The sequence below is a fragment of the Stegodyphus dumicola genome, chromosome 6, assembly GCF_044657685.1.
Source record: "Stegodyphus dumicola isolate Sdum_Otavi_A_Nest chromosome 6, ASM4465768v1".
In the NCBI taxonomy this organism is placed as follows: domain Eukaryota; kingdom Metazoa; phylum Arthropoda; class Arachnida; order Araneae; family Eresidae; genus Stegodyphus; species Stegodyphus dumicola.
Window position 1 is genome coordinate 198,204,622 of NC_140773.1, and position 14,178 is coordinate 198,218,799.

At 29.8% G+C, this 14,178-nt stretch overlaps 1 protein-coding gene across 2 annotated transcripts in view; it reads right to left on the reverse strand.

The window, feature by feature from the left end:
* Positions 1-1,371: 1,371 nt before the first annotated feature.
* Positions 1,372-14,178, reverse strand: part of wkd (TBC1 domain family member whacked) — a 42,963-nt gene continuing 30,156 nt past the window's right edge. The window contains exons 8-10 of one of the 2 annotated variants that reach the window (XM_035356131.2): positions 7,086-7,200; positions 3,669-3,823; positions 1,372-1,948 (exon numbers count right to left, since the gene is read on the reverse strand). In XM_035356131.2, coding sequence (XP_035212022.1) covers positions 1,796-1,948; positions 3,669-3,823; positions 7,086-7,200 — 423 coding nt within the window. In that variant the 3' untranslated portion in view covers positions 1,372-1,795. Of the gene's footprint in view, positions 1,949-3,129; positions 3,262-3,668; positions 3,824-7,085; positions 7,201-14,178 lie in introns of those variants that run through there. The other variant, XM_035356132.2, reaches the window with a different exon arrangement.

The window sequence follows — 14,178 nt, forward strand, 5'->3', positions numbered from 1 at the left end:
ACTTAAGGTGCTTGAAGTTATTTACTCTGCTGTTTGTAATTAATTTTTATATTAAACTATTAATTTCTTCCTTGTAATCCTTCACAGAAATATCAACAAACTGGTAGTCCACAACAATACAAATTAACCTTTCAATGGTCATCAATGAGCTCAGCTCACATTCTCATTATGCACCCGAAAGAGCAGAATGAACACACGGACTCGCATAACGAATTTATAACTGAAATGTATTATGCGTATTAGAAGAAAGAATTGCTTAATCTCACAATCATTCAAGGGTTAAATAACTCGGGTTGTAGAGATATTGAATGAACTGCCAATTTATCATTTATTGTAATCAGTTTTGCTTCCTTGATATTTACAATATCTGGCAATAAGTCACACTAAGCTGGAAAATTTGCATGAACACTGTTTTTTACCACCATGACCCCTACAGAAGACAAGTACCGAAAGAATAGCACATGAAAAAGCTACCATTGGAAGGAAACTTAATAATTAATACTACGCAGTTCAATTTAAACAACTTGCTGCTTTTCGAAGTTAGATAAATTGTGAAAATTGCAAGAAAACTCTGGCATGCTGCATTTTTATTGATATAATTGTGTATATATCATAAAAGTTGAATATCCGATATTCATTCAGACTTCTTAAATCCACTGCAATTTTGCATGCATTTGAGTGTGAAAAATACTGAAAAAATATTTTATCATATGAATATTAATTAGATTTTCCTCTAATCATACAACCAAAAATATATACTGTATTAAAACTTGAAAACCTGAATATAATAGATGTAACTCAAAAATACATAATTTTAGCACAGGATTCAAAACAATTTTTTTCCCTCTTTAAAATGAGACTAGATTCATAAGACAGTATATATGGAAAAGGTAATAGTCATTTGTCTCAATATTTGGTAATGATATAGTTAGTTATATATTTCTTAGATAGCGCTACTAAAACGTTGTTTTTAAATTTGGACATGCAATAAAATGGAAGAAAAAGAAATGATTAAAATAAAAACCAATTTTAGTGCTGTCATCTTAAAAATAAATAACTAGTTAAAAGTGGTAGCTTGCATACAAAATCATCACCCAATATTTAAAGATATTAATTTTCATTACTTTCAACACCTAGTTTGTTAAAAAAATGCCTATCATCATTAATACTAAGTAAATTAACTGAGCATGCATGAATATTGATTAACTATTTATCATTAATCTAATATCATATTGAAAAATAATTCATCAATATTACTTTTTTTTAAATTTAACTGGAAACACACACACACACACACACACACACACAAAAAAAAAAAAAAAAAAAAAAAAAAAAAATTAAAAACAACATTTTATATAAATTTTTGTTGAATATAAGGAAATAAAAATATAAATTTTAATAAGTTTGTATACTTTTACCATAGCAACCTGTAATATTGTGATATATAAAAGCATTTTTATATTTCTCAAAAGTTGTAAAGAAAAATGTTTTCTAGTTAACTCTGACAATATTATTTAGTGATGATAAAATGGAATATTTGACATTAACTTACGCAATCTGATTCCATATTTCTTATTAATTATATGAAACAATTAAGAAATTTCATAGTAACAAGTGTTAATCTATTTTTCTTAAACTTGTTAAGCTCTATTAAACTAAAAAAGGTTTAAATCAATTTCTTATACCATTTCTTCATGTCAAAGATAGTAAAAATAAATTTAAAATATCCAAAGTAGCAGCTTCTGATACTGCTAAATTGATCACTAAACATATCAACAGAAAGTGCCAAAGGATTTCATTCCTTGCGACGAGAGCTTTTAGATGCATTCTTTGAAGTCCCATTAATATTATCCTGCATTATCTGCTGCTCCCTAAGAGTGCGTCTTTTTGCTATTTGCCTTTGATGTTCTTTCTCCATATCATGCTCAGTTATGTTTAGCTTTAAAATCTATGAGATAAAATAAGCATTACAGTATAAAGACCCAATTTCCAATTTTTTAATTGAGAATTTTTCAATTACAGAAAAAACATAATAAAATGCATTTAAAAATACCATAGAGTAATAATGCCAGTTTTTACAAAATGTATTGGAACAGAATTTAAAAAATTTAATTACCTTACTTTTATTATAGTTTTCAAAGGAGGCTGCTCAAGGGAAGACAGGCTTTTTAATTTTTGAAATAAATGCTGCCAATTACAGAAACAGAAGCCATACACATTTATTAAAATTTTTACAAAGCATTTTACTCTAAGCTATGAGCTTATTTGATTACTAAATTGAACCTCTATAAAATGAAAAGCAATAATAATGCATTTTTAAATATTGTTATGCTACAAGCCCACTGAACACTGTAATTAACCTGATTCAGCCTTTCCTGATAACTAAAAATGTGAAATTGAAAGGACTAAAAATTAAACTGTATAGTAATGTATATAATAAAGCCAACTGAAGAGCTTCCACCTACATATGTATTCACAATATTTCATTCCAATTTTTAATTCATCTATCAAATGTAAATGATCGACATTTTTATTTAGTGACTCAAAAAAATTAGCTTTGAAGAATTATCAAATCCAAACTTGTTCCTCCTTCCTCTTTAGTAAACTAAATTTTTGCTACAATATGATTTTTTCTTAAATGATGATTTCTAGTTAACTATAATGCCTAATCTATAATATGTTTTAATATGTTGCCTAAATGTGAATAATACTTCAATAATACACAAAATTTTACTGAAGTGTATTCTTCCAACACAGCTACAGATTTCTATCTCACTAGTATAGCCAATGCTTTTGAAGCTTTTCATCAAGAAATGAGCCATTTTGGTAAAGAAAATACAATATAAACTTATAATAATACACTTAAGAAATTAGGTCTGCATATTTTCCCTGTAAAAATATTATAACTTCTTCCTTTCCCCTACTTAATAAGCAATGTGAATAATGTTACTTTTAAGTATATAAAATTCTAATTACACTCTGTGATTCTAATCAACTGATTTAAATTATTGATGGTTTTCCATTTAATAAGAAATCATATTTGACATTATTGATTCTAATTAATAGAAAGAGATAGTCCAAACATATCAATATGATTTCTGGAATGGAGGGATGCATTAAATAAGAAAAGCTGAATGTGACATTTTGAATAAAGAATATTATGAATTCAAAAAGACATCTTTTATGATATTGAAGTTTTAATTTGAATTACGTGATCAACATTGAGTTTGAAACAACTTAAACAGCATATTCATGTTGAAACTGAAATGTAAAGAAAAGAATGTAACTAGAAAAAATATTTCATTTACAATTTACAAATTCAATAACATTCAATAATAGATAATGTATTTCTAATAATATTTTAAGTTTGGAATAGAAATTAATTTTTCAAGAAAATGCTATAGAAAAAAGTAAAGGAGGAATAATATAAAACTGGTAAGTAGAAGGAATTAAGTAACCTAAGAACTCAAGAAGTTAAATAGGACAGCTCTTTTATGAAACAGTTTTATGTATAATTTTTACTAACTTTTAAAATTTTAAATTATCATCTTTATAATATTTCTGTCAATTATCTTTTTAATACTTTATTCATTTTGCAAAGAGGAATTAAACAAAAAAAAAAAAAAAAAAAAAAAAAAAGAAAAAAAAAAAAGAAAAAAAAGAAATACCTGAGAAATGAGAAAGTCATCTTGTAAATATTCAGAAGGAATATGGCGCAAACATTCTAAAGTTTCATACATTGTAGGACAGTTTCTTAATGTTTCAGGTTTTCCTAAGACATTTTTCAGAATAACAAGAGCAACTTTGAATAATACTTTGATACCTGAAAATAAAAAATGAAAAGAAAATGCAGAAGAATGTAATAAAATATTTGTTTAATTCACGCCTAATACATACTGTATTTACTCAAAAAAATGACATCCTTAAATATGAGACCCTTCTTACATTTTAGAATATATTTTCAGAAATAAAAATGTATGTGGATAGAATTCAGAAATGAATATATTTAGAAATAAAATGTATGATAAAAGCTACCCAATTAAATACAGCATTTTACTATGATATATGTATATAAAAAAAGATCAGGAATAGTTACTGGCATGTCTGAAAGCAAACGGGTATATTATTACACATTTGCTTTTAGGCAACCAAGTGATCAGATAATAGATTCAGGTCCAAACTGAAATCACTTAGTTAGACTGGCTATTACAATAAGCTATAATTATGCAGCTTATGCATGTGGTCATTACTTTTGTGGTTGACTTTTTAGAATTTAAACAGTGCAATTATTTTACATAGTAAGGTAATGAAACCACTTCCCTCTTATGCTGCAATCTTAGTTATCAAAATACCAGTTTATGAGAATCCTCTAAATATTTTAAACAAAATACAGCACAATAAGGGTTCTCATTCTTGAGTAAATATGGCATACACACACATAACGTAGATAAAAATTTCTGTACCAATAATCTCAATCATTCTCCAGTTTTTATTTTAATTTAAGCAATATTAGTCGATAGCACAAATTAGGAATAAATCTGTAGCTGAATTCAAAATGTTTTATGGAAACAAAATATTTTATTATATCATGAAGTTATACAATGGAATGATCACATGCAAATGATATAAAAATTCTCTAAATCTTTTTAATTCACAATCCAATAATCTTAAAATAGTCCAGTTATTTGCTTATTATCTTATATTTTTTTTAATCACAAGCTTTAAACATCACTATTCTGATTTACAATTAATATAAATCTGAAGATATATATCAGATATCAGAAGCTGTCGATGAATCAAAAAAGTTATAATTAAATAATTTAAATGCTTTATATTTTATAAATTTGCTTACTGTTTTTATTCAGACATTCGCCCCTCTTAAAAATATCTTTAGCACAGTCTTTACAAAACTTTTGGTTCACTGTGTAATATTACATTACCAAGTAAATTCATTATTCACACAACTTAGCAGGTGTGGCAATGAAAGAAATATGATATTTATCCCCCCCACAGCATTGTAATGGGTTGATTCTCAGATTCCCATTTGGCAAAGCATACTCAGTCACTTTATTTTGTGATTCAAAAGCATATTTATGACTTGAATGTAATCAGAATATAACTGCTAAACATAATGCAGGATTTAAAAGCATTAAGTATAATTTTCAATCATTGAAATCTTTTTTACAGTATATCTAACTGATATGATTCAAATTACATGTAATTTACGATATGTATTAAACAACAAGTTATATACATGTTTGTAATAGTACTGTAATAAAATAAAATCCTTCTAATGGCATACATCGTATTTATTCTTCAAATATTTCTTCCCAGTTTTTTCCAGCATAAGATTCAAGAACTTCTAGTTTTAGGGTAGCAGTATATAAAATATGGATTAATAAAAAAGATAATATGTAATTTAAAAAATAATATTTGAAGCAATAACTGCAACTGATGTTTTTCAAATAGAGAATGCAGCAGATTTGGATTGGACTTGATTATAATAAAACATTTGAGAGCAACATGTCTAATAAACAGCAATTTTAGCATATCTATTAATATGTCTTTGTAATCTTACATTTTTTCTTCCCTCATAAATAACATACAGCATTTAATTTTTTTCTTTCTTTCTTCCCCCTCTCCCAGATTTTGAAAGTATAATTGGTAAAATGTTGGATGCATAAATAAATACAGTATATGATACACACTAATTTAGAAAGAAGGTATTAACCATTTGAAGGGTAGGTTAATTTATTTGAATATAGAAAAGCACATAAGGACTATCTGCCTAAGGAAAACTGGCTCTTATTCACATTACACATAGAAAAAACCAACCATGCAGCTAGCCTATTTAGCTGGGTTTCTGGGTTTGATCTATCGGTATTCAGTGTTCTTAATCACTAAGTCACTGCTAAGGTTTATCCTTTTGTAGATGATAAAGTAAGTTTCACTTACAGAACTGTATGAATGGTCCATTAATTGTTTTCAAGAGTTAAAGAAAGAAAGAATTTCACAGATTAAAATGCACACATGAAGAGAATTTTCTAATACCAGTGTATTACATATTACATATTTCAAACGATTCAATTACAGTTACAGCCTTCAATACTATTTACTTTTTACTACAACTGTATGTTCAACATTATAAAAAGAAATGCACCAAAGGAACATAACAGGCTGTGCTGCTTGAAATAAAATTTAAGGAGTGGACATTTATTAATGTAATTATTGCAGTGCTTCAATTATATTAGGTTAAAAACATTATGCAACATTAATTCAGTTTACTACAATCAGCACAGGGGCACTGGCACCATTATGCAAAGAGGATATTTGCACAAGAGTTCTAGTACCATTATGCGATAATAGTCCTCCTAGTACCTAGATACTATTTTTATCCATTTTCTGCTTAACGAATTAACTAGGAAAAGATAATAAAACACTACTTTCATATACTTGCCTGCACTAGGTCATGGTACATATATCACCCCTCCCAATGTCTCTCTAAATTCTAAACATTTTGCAATCCCTAAATTCTACTACCCAGTATAGCTGCACTGGCCTTACTTGCATAACAGTATCTCAGCAGGTGATGGGCATGATGATGAAGATCATTAGATTAAGGTCAAATTATTAACTTTAAAGGAACTCACAACATTTTGCCATGGCTATTAATGGAAAAATTTTGACCTGACCAACCTTTACAAAGTTTTCAATATTATTATCAAGACTTCCTACAAATTATAAATTCAGAAAGGGAGTTGAGAGTCACACAACTAAATTTTAAATTTTTTATATTGTATGCTAAATAAGCAGGAAAGAAATATGCAAGGGAGAGAAATATGTCAACAAACAGGATACTTCTCATAATGCAAAGTCTGAAATCAAAAGATTTAATTAAATCAATTAAGTAACTGAATATGCTCCCATTAGTTGGATTACAATGACATTCTGATTCTAATTTTAACCCCAGTTCATCAAACAAATTTTTTAAATGCATCAAAATGGATCTTGCATTTAATCGCAAAAAATAATTACAAAAGAACAACTTTCATTAGATATTATCTAAAAATATTAAGAAAACTAACCTTCACACAGAAACATATCCCAAACTCTTAATACAGATGACCATGGCAAAGTTCTTGAAAAAGCACACATAAACCACTCAGTCATGTACAAAATAGGCTCCACCCTTTGCTTTTTCTACAAATGAATAACAATACAAATTTATCAGTTTTTAAAATAAATATTTGATGAAATGACTTTTCATGAAATTCCTCTTTAAAAATTAATCAAATTTTTATCAATATTCTCAGCTAGTAAGTATTGGATTTACAGATTACTTCTTTTTGAATTTAACCACATAATTTCTACTAAATATAACTGATAAGAACCATATAGCTTTTTCATGATTTAAGTGTGGCTTTCGCAACCGAGAAAATGATTCAAAACCTGAAATTTTTGCAAAGATTAATTCTTAAAAAAAACCCAGTTTATTACCTAAACCAGGGATTGTTCAATGTTTATCAAATGGCAACTTAAATGCATCCAATCTTACAACAGTAATTTAAATTTTAATTATTATTCTTATAATCTTAATAATCACATAATTATGAGACATTTAAGCTAAGTGTCTTTTTTTTAGAATTTATCAAGATATGATCTTATATTGAATAGCAGACAAACATAAGCATATTCAGAATGCATTAAACTGTTTTTTCAGTAACTGTGGGATACTGATGCACAGTCTATTGTTTTCATGGAAACATTTAACAAGTCTAATAACTAATTTTTGCCATTAATGATTAGCTTGTTGCATTTTTATAGTGTTATCACCAAATGTAACAAATACAGATAACAGCCATTCAACAAAATGAAAAAGGAAGGAATTGTGTATGTAGTTACACTATATGAGCACATTAAATTACACATTTAATTAATAGCTTATTAGTTTATATTTTACTTGAGTAACAGCAAACTTAGTGATGATTTAATGAGGTGTTTGAACTAATATAGTGGAATTTTCTGCTAGCATTAAAAAAAAAAAAAAAATACTTCTAGCACTCCTTTGTGTAATATGACAGCAAGTCAAGCGATTGAAAGCAATGTTGTTATCCATCTCCCAAACTCTCACTGTGATTGGGACCTGGAAGCCATGTAAGGATTGCAAATTCATTGGAATATTTTTGCAACCAAACCTGCACTAACTGTGAGTGATAGAGTCTGGTATAACTGTGTTTAAATGTAGCATAATTATGCAAGAAAAAAGTGGTGATAAAAAAGTATAAATAATCATATATGTTCACATTTAACTTTTGTTATAACCAACTGGAGAATAAATTTTATATTGTTACTAAGCCAGATATATTTGAAAGAATGAGAGAATACTATGATGGAATGTAGTATAATTATGCAAGAAAAGGGGAAATGCAATAAAAGAATGTAAATATTCATACAAGTTTATATTTTCAATTCTTTACAAAACTGGAGAACAAATTTTACATCATTACTAAAGCTAACTAACTAACATATTTGAACATCTTCCTACTTGAAGCAATGACAGAAATTTAAATAAATACTTGATTTAACTTACTTGCAAGAAAAATTAAAGGAATAGCTATACAAAAGTGCTGTACATGCAAAAATGAGTGCAAGAGGATGCTTCAAATTCTAGTTTCAAGGGAAATACAAGTAGTTGGATACAATTTTTATGTATGGAATGCGGGATATGTTGTTAAGGCTTTTGACAGATTATGAGAAATGGCATGCAACTGAGAAAATGTGAGCAAAACAGATACTAACAAGTTTATAAAGATTTAAAAGTAGTCAAAAGCATCATGTCAAGAATCTGAGAATGTTTAAAGACACTAGTGATGTACATAGACAATCAGGTCCAAACTGAAAAATGTGCTAAAACAGATTCTCAAGACCTCACCGAGCCAGACAGGAAAGTGCTCTGACTACTGCACTGAAGGATATGGCTTCAAATCCTGTAGTAGGCATGGATGTAAACTGGTTGTCCCCTCACAGAAGGCAATGACTACCCACCTATTAGATGCCTCCATAAAGTTATCACAGCTTCTATCCTCAGCAGAGGCTAGCGACTCTAAAGGCTCATGAAAGATTCTCAAGACCATTATTTGGAAAAAATTGCTAGAAATAGACAAATGATGACAGACGAAATTGTAAGGGAGTTCATTGCAGCTACAGAAACTCAACTATCCATATACACCATGAATGATAAGCTGCATGAAAAGAAACATGTGATTTGTGCCCCACTAACTCAGGTTATGAAATGTGCCCAATTGCAGCAGTGCAGAGATTATTGGGCCTGGAAAGCCATGAACTGCAGCCGAACTCTCATTACTGATAAGTTTAATTTTTGTTTGAGAGTAATTTCAGTTGTATTACAATCTGGAGGAAGTATAACTTATGCAATAAGCCCGAAAACATCCACAACATACATCGGTACAAATGTGGTGGAATCGTAGTAAGGGTAGATATCACTTTAAATGATTGCACTGACCTATATATCTTTACCACAGCAAATATGTATGCTGAAATATACAGAGGTTCTTTATTCTTATGTCAAGTTATTTGAAAGTGCAACTGGCACTAAGTTCCTCTAGTGGATGATAATTTTCCTCTCCATCATACTGCAATAGAAACCAACTATCTTGAGGGCAAAGGAATCCAACAGATGGAACTGCTCGCATATTCTCTTAATTTAAATTCAATAGAACAAGTGTGGAATATACTAAAATGTTGACTTGCATCACTGAAGTCTCTGTCACTGCAGCAAGGAAAATTGCCATAAAGTTTGCTTTTCAGTCGGTGGATCTTGATATTATTTTTTTTTTTTAATCTTTTACACAGTTTTAACTACAACTTTCTACCTCATTTTATATCACAATTCCCATGTTCTTATTCTAACTTATTTTTTGTAGAACAAAAATAAAGATCTTGTACATGTTCCATTCTCTTAGCTGAAAATCTTTCATTTATATGAGTTTTTTAGTAATTCCTTCAACTTTTTCCTACCAGTGTATGCAAAAATCACATGCCCATTACGAATATACCCAAACATATAATGGATCCTACAGACATCCAAACTGATTTATAGATTGTTACACTACTATCACTACTACCTACAGATAAAACAATAGTTTGGTATGAAAGATTCATTGTTTTGTGAATTCTGCCACAGACGCATTTTGCCATTAGTATAATGCAACTAACACCTCAAGTCATCTGAAGTGATATGTTTCCAATCTTTTAAAGTTTAATGGTCGCAAGATTGGGAAAAAAAAAAAAAAAAAAAAAACCATAGCCTAAAAATTCTGAGCTTTGCAATCAAGTGCAAGTATTATTATTAATGTTGGCCATTAAATCCAGCTTTTATCATGTTTTGATGAATAGTCTTTCTACATAAGTGAGCAAAAGCATGAGAAATTAGAGTGATATGCAGCAAAGATGCTGTTTTATTCTGAGATATTATGAGAATATATCTCTGTACACTGTTGTGTATCTATTGTGGACTTCCTGTCATATCCATAATACAGATTTTTGTGGACTTTTGTGGACTGTCCACGCCGAGGCTCGGACTTCTGTTGAAACCGATGATTTGGTACGGAAAGTTGATGAAGCAATTCATGAGAACAGACGCTTCACGACAACTTTTTCAGAGGCAATTCCACAAATTTCACGTACTGTTTTGTTCGAAATTGTGTCTGACCGCTTGAATTATCACAAACTGTGTTCCCGATGGGTTCCAAAAATGCTCACTGATGTTCACAAAACAAAGCGACTTGGTAGTGCTCTGACATTTCTCACGCGGTACAGTGATGAGGGAGAAAACGTTTTAAACCAAATTGTGACAGGTGATGAAACTTGGGTGTGTCATTTCACACCAGAATCAAAACAACAATCAATGGAGTGGAGACACACTCATTCTCCGAAAAAACAAAAGTTCAAAGTGACAATGTCATCACAAAAAATCATGTGCACTGTCTTCTGGGATAGAAAATGCGTTTTGCTTACTGAATTTCTTCCCAGAGGTGAAACCATTAATGCGGCACGATATTGTGAAACTTTAACAAAACTAAGGCGTGCCTCTCAAAACAAATGAAGAGGAATGCTCAGTAAAGGAATCGTGTTGCTCCATGACAATGCTCGGCCCCATACTGCTGGTGTCACTTAATCATTAATTCGACAGTTTCATTGGAAGCAGTTTGATCACCCGCCGTACAGCCCGGACTTGGCGCCGTCCGACTATCACTTGTTCCTGCACATGAAGCGGTTGCTTGGTGGCAAGCGCTTTGGATCTGACGATGACACGAAAAATGCTGTGGAGTCGTGGTTATCAAAACTGGTGGGAAGTTTCTTTGACGATGGTATACAAAAACTTTGGAAACTTTCGTTGGCGGAAACTATGTTGAAAAATAGTTTAAGACATGTATTTTCATGTAAAAATAAAATTGGATTAAAAAAAATTGTTTTACTATTTTTTTTTTCTTTTCAAAATGGTATTTAGTTTCCGAATACGCCTCGTAACTTTCAAAATAAATTCTTGAGGGGAAAATTAAGGGGGAAATAAGAGCATAAATAAAACATTATATTTAATGCACATAATAATAGAAATAAATTATAAAACACAAATACAGATCAAATTGGAACACGGAGCTAAGAAAGTTGCAAACAGGGTGGAAAAAGAGTATGAGATATGAACTCACGACCTGCCTACCCTCAGCTTTACAACTATGCTATTACCACACTGATGTGATTAGCAGTTTTGGCTTATATACATCATTAAGTAAACGATTTCTTAAAGCTAACGTTTTTGGTCCTATTTCAGTGTGCTATCATCTAAAAAATTCCCAAGAGTTTGTTGTTCAGCTTCTAGGACATTTCTTACAAAAATATTATTTTTTAAAGTGGTGTTCTGATTGAAGTTAAATAGACTGCTAAACATATATTCCATGTGCTTACAAATATATGTTAGCCAAAAAGGTATATTTATAAATAGAGAAATACAAATTTAACATACTTTTTAATGCAGTGGACTATTTAAAAGGCTATCAAATTTAATTTATAATTAACGTTATTAGTTTTTACCTGTTTCAAAAGAAAAAAATAACAAATCTTTTAATGCCTTATCTGATTTGATATAGCAGTTTGATATAGTCAGACATTCATTTTCATTAAAGGTAAATGTGTATGCAGAACTAGGAAATAATTGTAAGGACAAATTTTGCTATTTCATGGACTTGAAATTATATTTTTTTGCTCCTGATTTTCTTAACAGTAATCACTGCTCTCTTTGAACTAGCACTGTAGTTATCTTTTTTTTTTTTTTTTTTTTTTTTTGGTCCTTATTTTTTTTTAAACTAAATTCAGCTGATTGTTGCCTTTTTCAGTACACAGATTTCTTGCTATAATGTTAATTCAGAAATAAGTACTTTTTAGCAAAACATTCTTTCCCTGAGCCAGCATTCATCACTACTTTTGCCGCCATTCATTTTTGGTGACAATACATAGATTGCTCCTTTTTTACCACGTGAACCCAATGCATCCGCAAACATATGGATAGAAGTTGAACATAGTTGAACTTTATCTGTCCGTCATCCATCACCGCACATCGACTGGAGTGCAGATGTCAATCAAAGTGAATTCACTCGATTGGAGAAACGCATAATGCACCGCAATGCATGCGCAGTAGTGAAAACGGGCCTTTATACTCTTCTTATAGTATTATACAAAATGCCCAAAAATTTCACAGTCATCATAACCAAAAATACTGGCTTGTGAGAGCCTATTTTTTTATCTTCATCAAATTCACACCTGAAGTTAATCAATTTTTTCACAAAACACTTTGAGTCTGTAGTCAGCTGAAATATTATCTTCGCCTCTGTTGCATGCTTGCATTTAAAGTATACTAAAAAAATCTGATGTGGACACATGACTTCCTTGTATGGCCTATTAAATTATACACCTTTTTTGCTGCATTTCATTTAAACTTATTTCCTTAAATTTCATTAGAGATATATTTCTCATTCAATTAATTAAGTTTTCCCTTCGTGGCACAGCAAAAATACATAAAACCTCAAAGCATCTTTATTACAAATTGTAAAATACAGAAAAAATAAAACAGCAAATAAAGTTAAAAGAGTTACAAAATTTACAATTAAAATTAGAATTTCTGAGCAAAAACAAGTAATTCTGCCAGCAGGCAAGAAGACAGATTCTTTGATGCACAAAGCTTTACAAAGAAAGTTTACTTTTGGCCCCACTCGGCAAAAAGATACTGATGGTGCAGAAATTGACTTAATTCACTATTCTGCAAAGTTTCAAATATAAACAAATAAGACTGCTCATTAGGCTTAGATGCACTTAGACAACTTTCAAATTGTTGGCAATTCTACAACTACTGCATGCAGAGTAATTAAAGGCATAAAAACCTTAAACGGAACATACGAACAACATAATTCAACCACCTTTACTACAAAAAATTGACAATTTACCAACATATAAGAATAAAAAAAGGGAGTTCACCTAGCCGAGTAACAGAGTGGGTATATGTACATACATTTATATACTTTCAGTGTGGCTGATTGCAACCAAAAAGGGAGAAGCAGCATTACATATTATAGCAGTCCCATACACAAAATTCCAACATTCAGAGTCTACTTCTTTTTTGAATTATGCAAGATACATACATAAGTACGTACAAATGTCATGAAAAAATTTCATCTGAATACATCTTAAATCCATTTTTTAATGTTTTGTGAAAAAGAGATCTTTATTCTGTTGGTACATACAGATGTCATGCAAAAACATCGTTCAGATGTATTCGAGAGTGGTCAAAATGGATATTTTTTTAAAATATGATATCTGAAGTTTTTCATGATTACAATACTTCATTTACTCATACAAGGAAGTAAAAATACACATAAAAATTTTAAGCAAAGTATGTTTTAATAAAATAAAATGCATTAGTGAAATTGAAAAAAAAATTGGGTCACAACTTGTAAGCATTCAAGACATGCTATCATGCTAGTACATACTGATAGGAAAATACTGCTTTGGACAAATTTGCAACAAAATTTGCCAAATTAATTTGTATGTATCCGTTATTACCATTAAATAACTTTTTGTGTAAAAAAAATTATAGAGAACAAAATT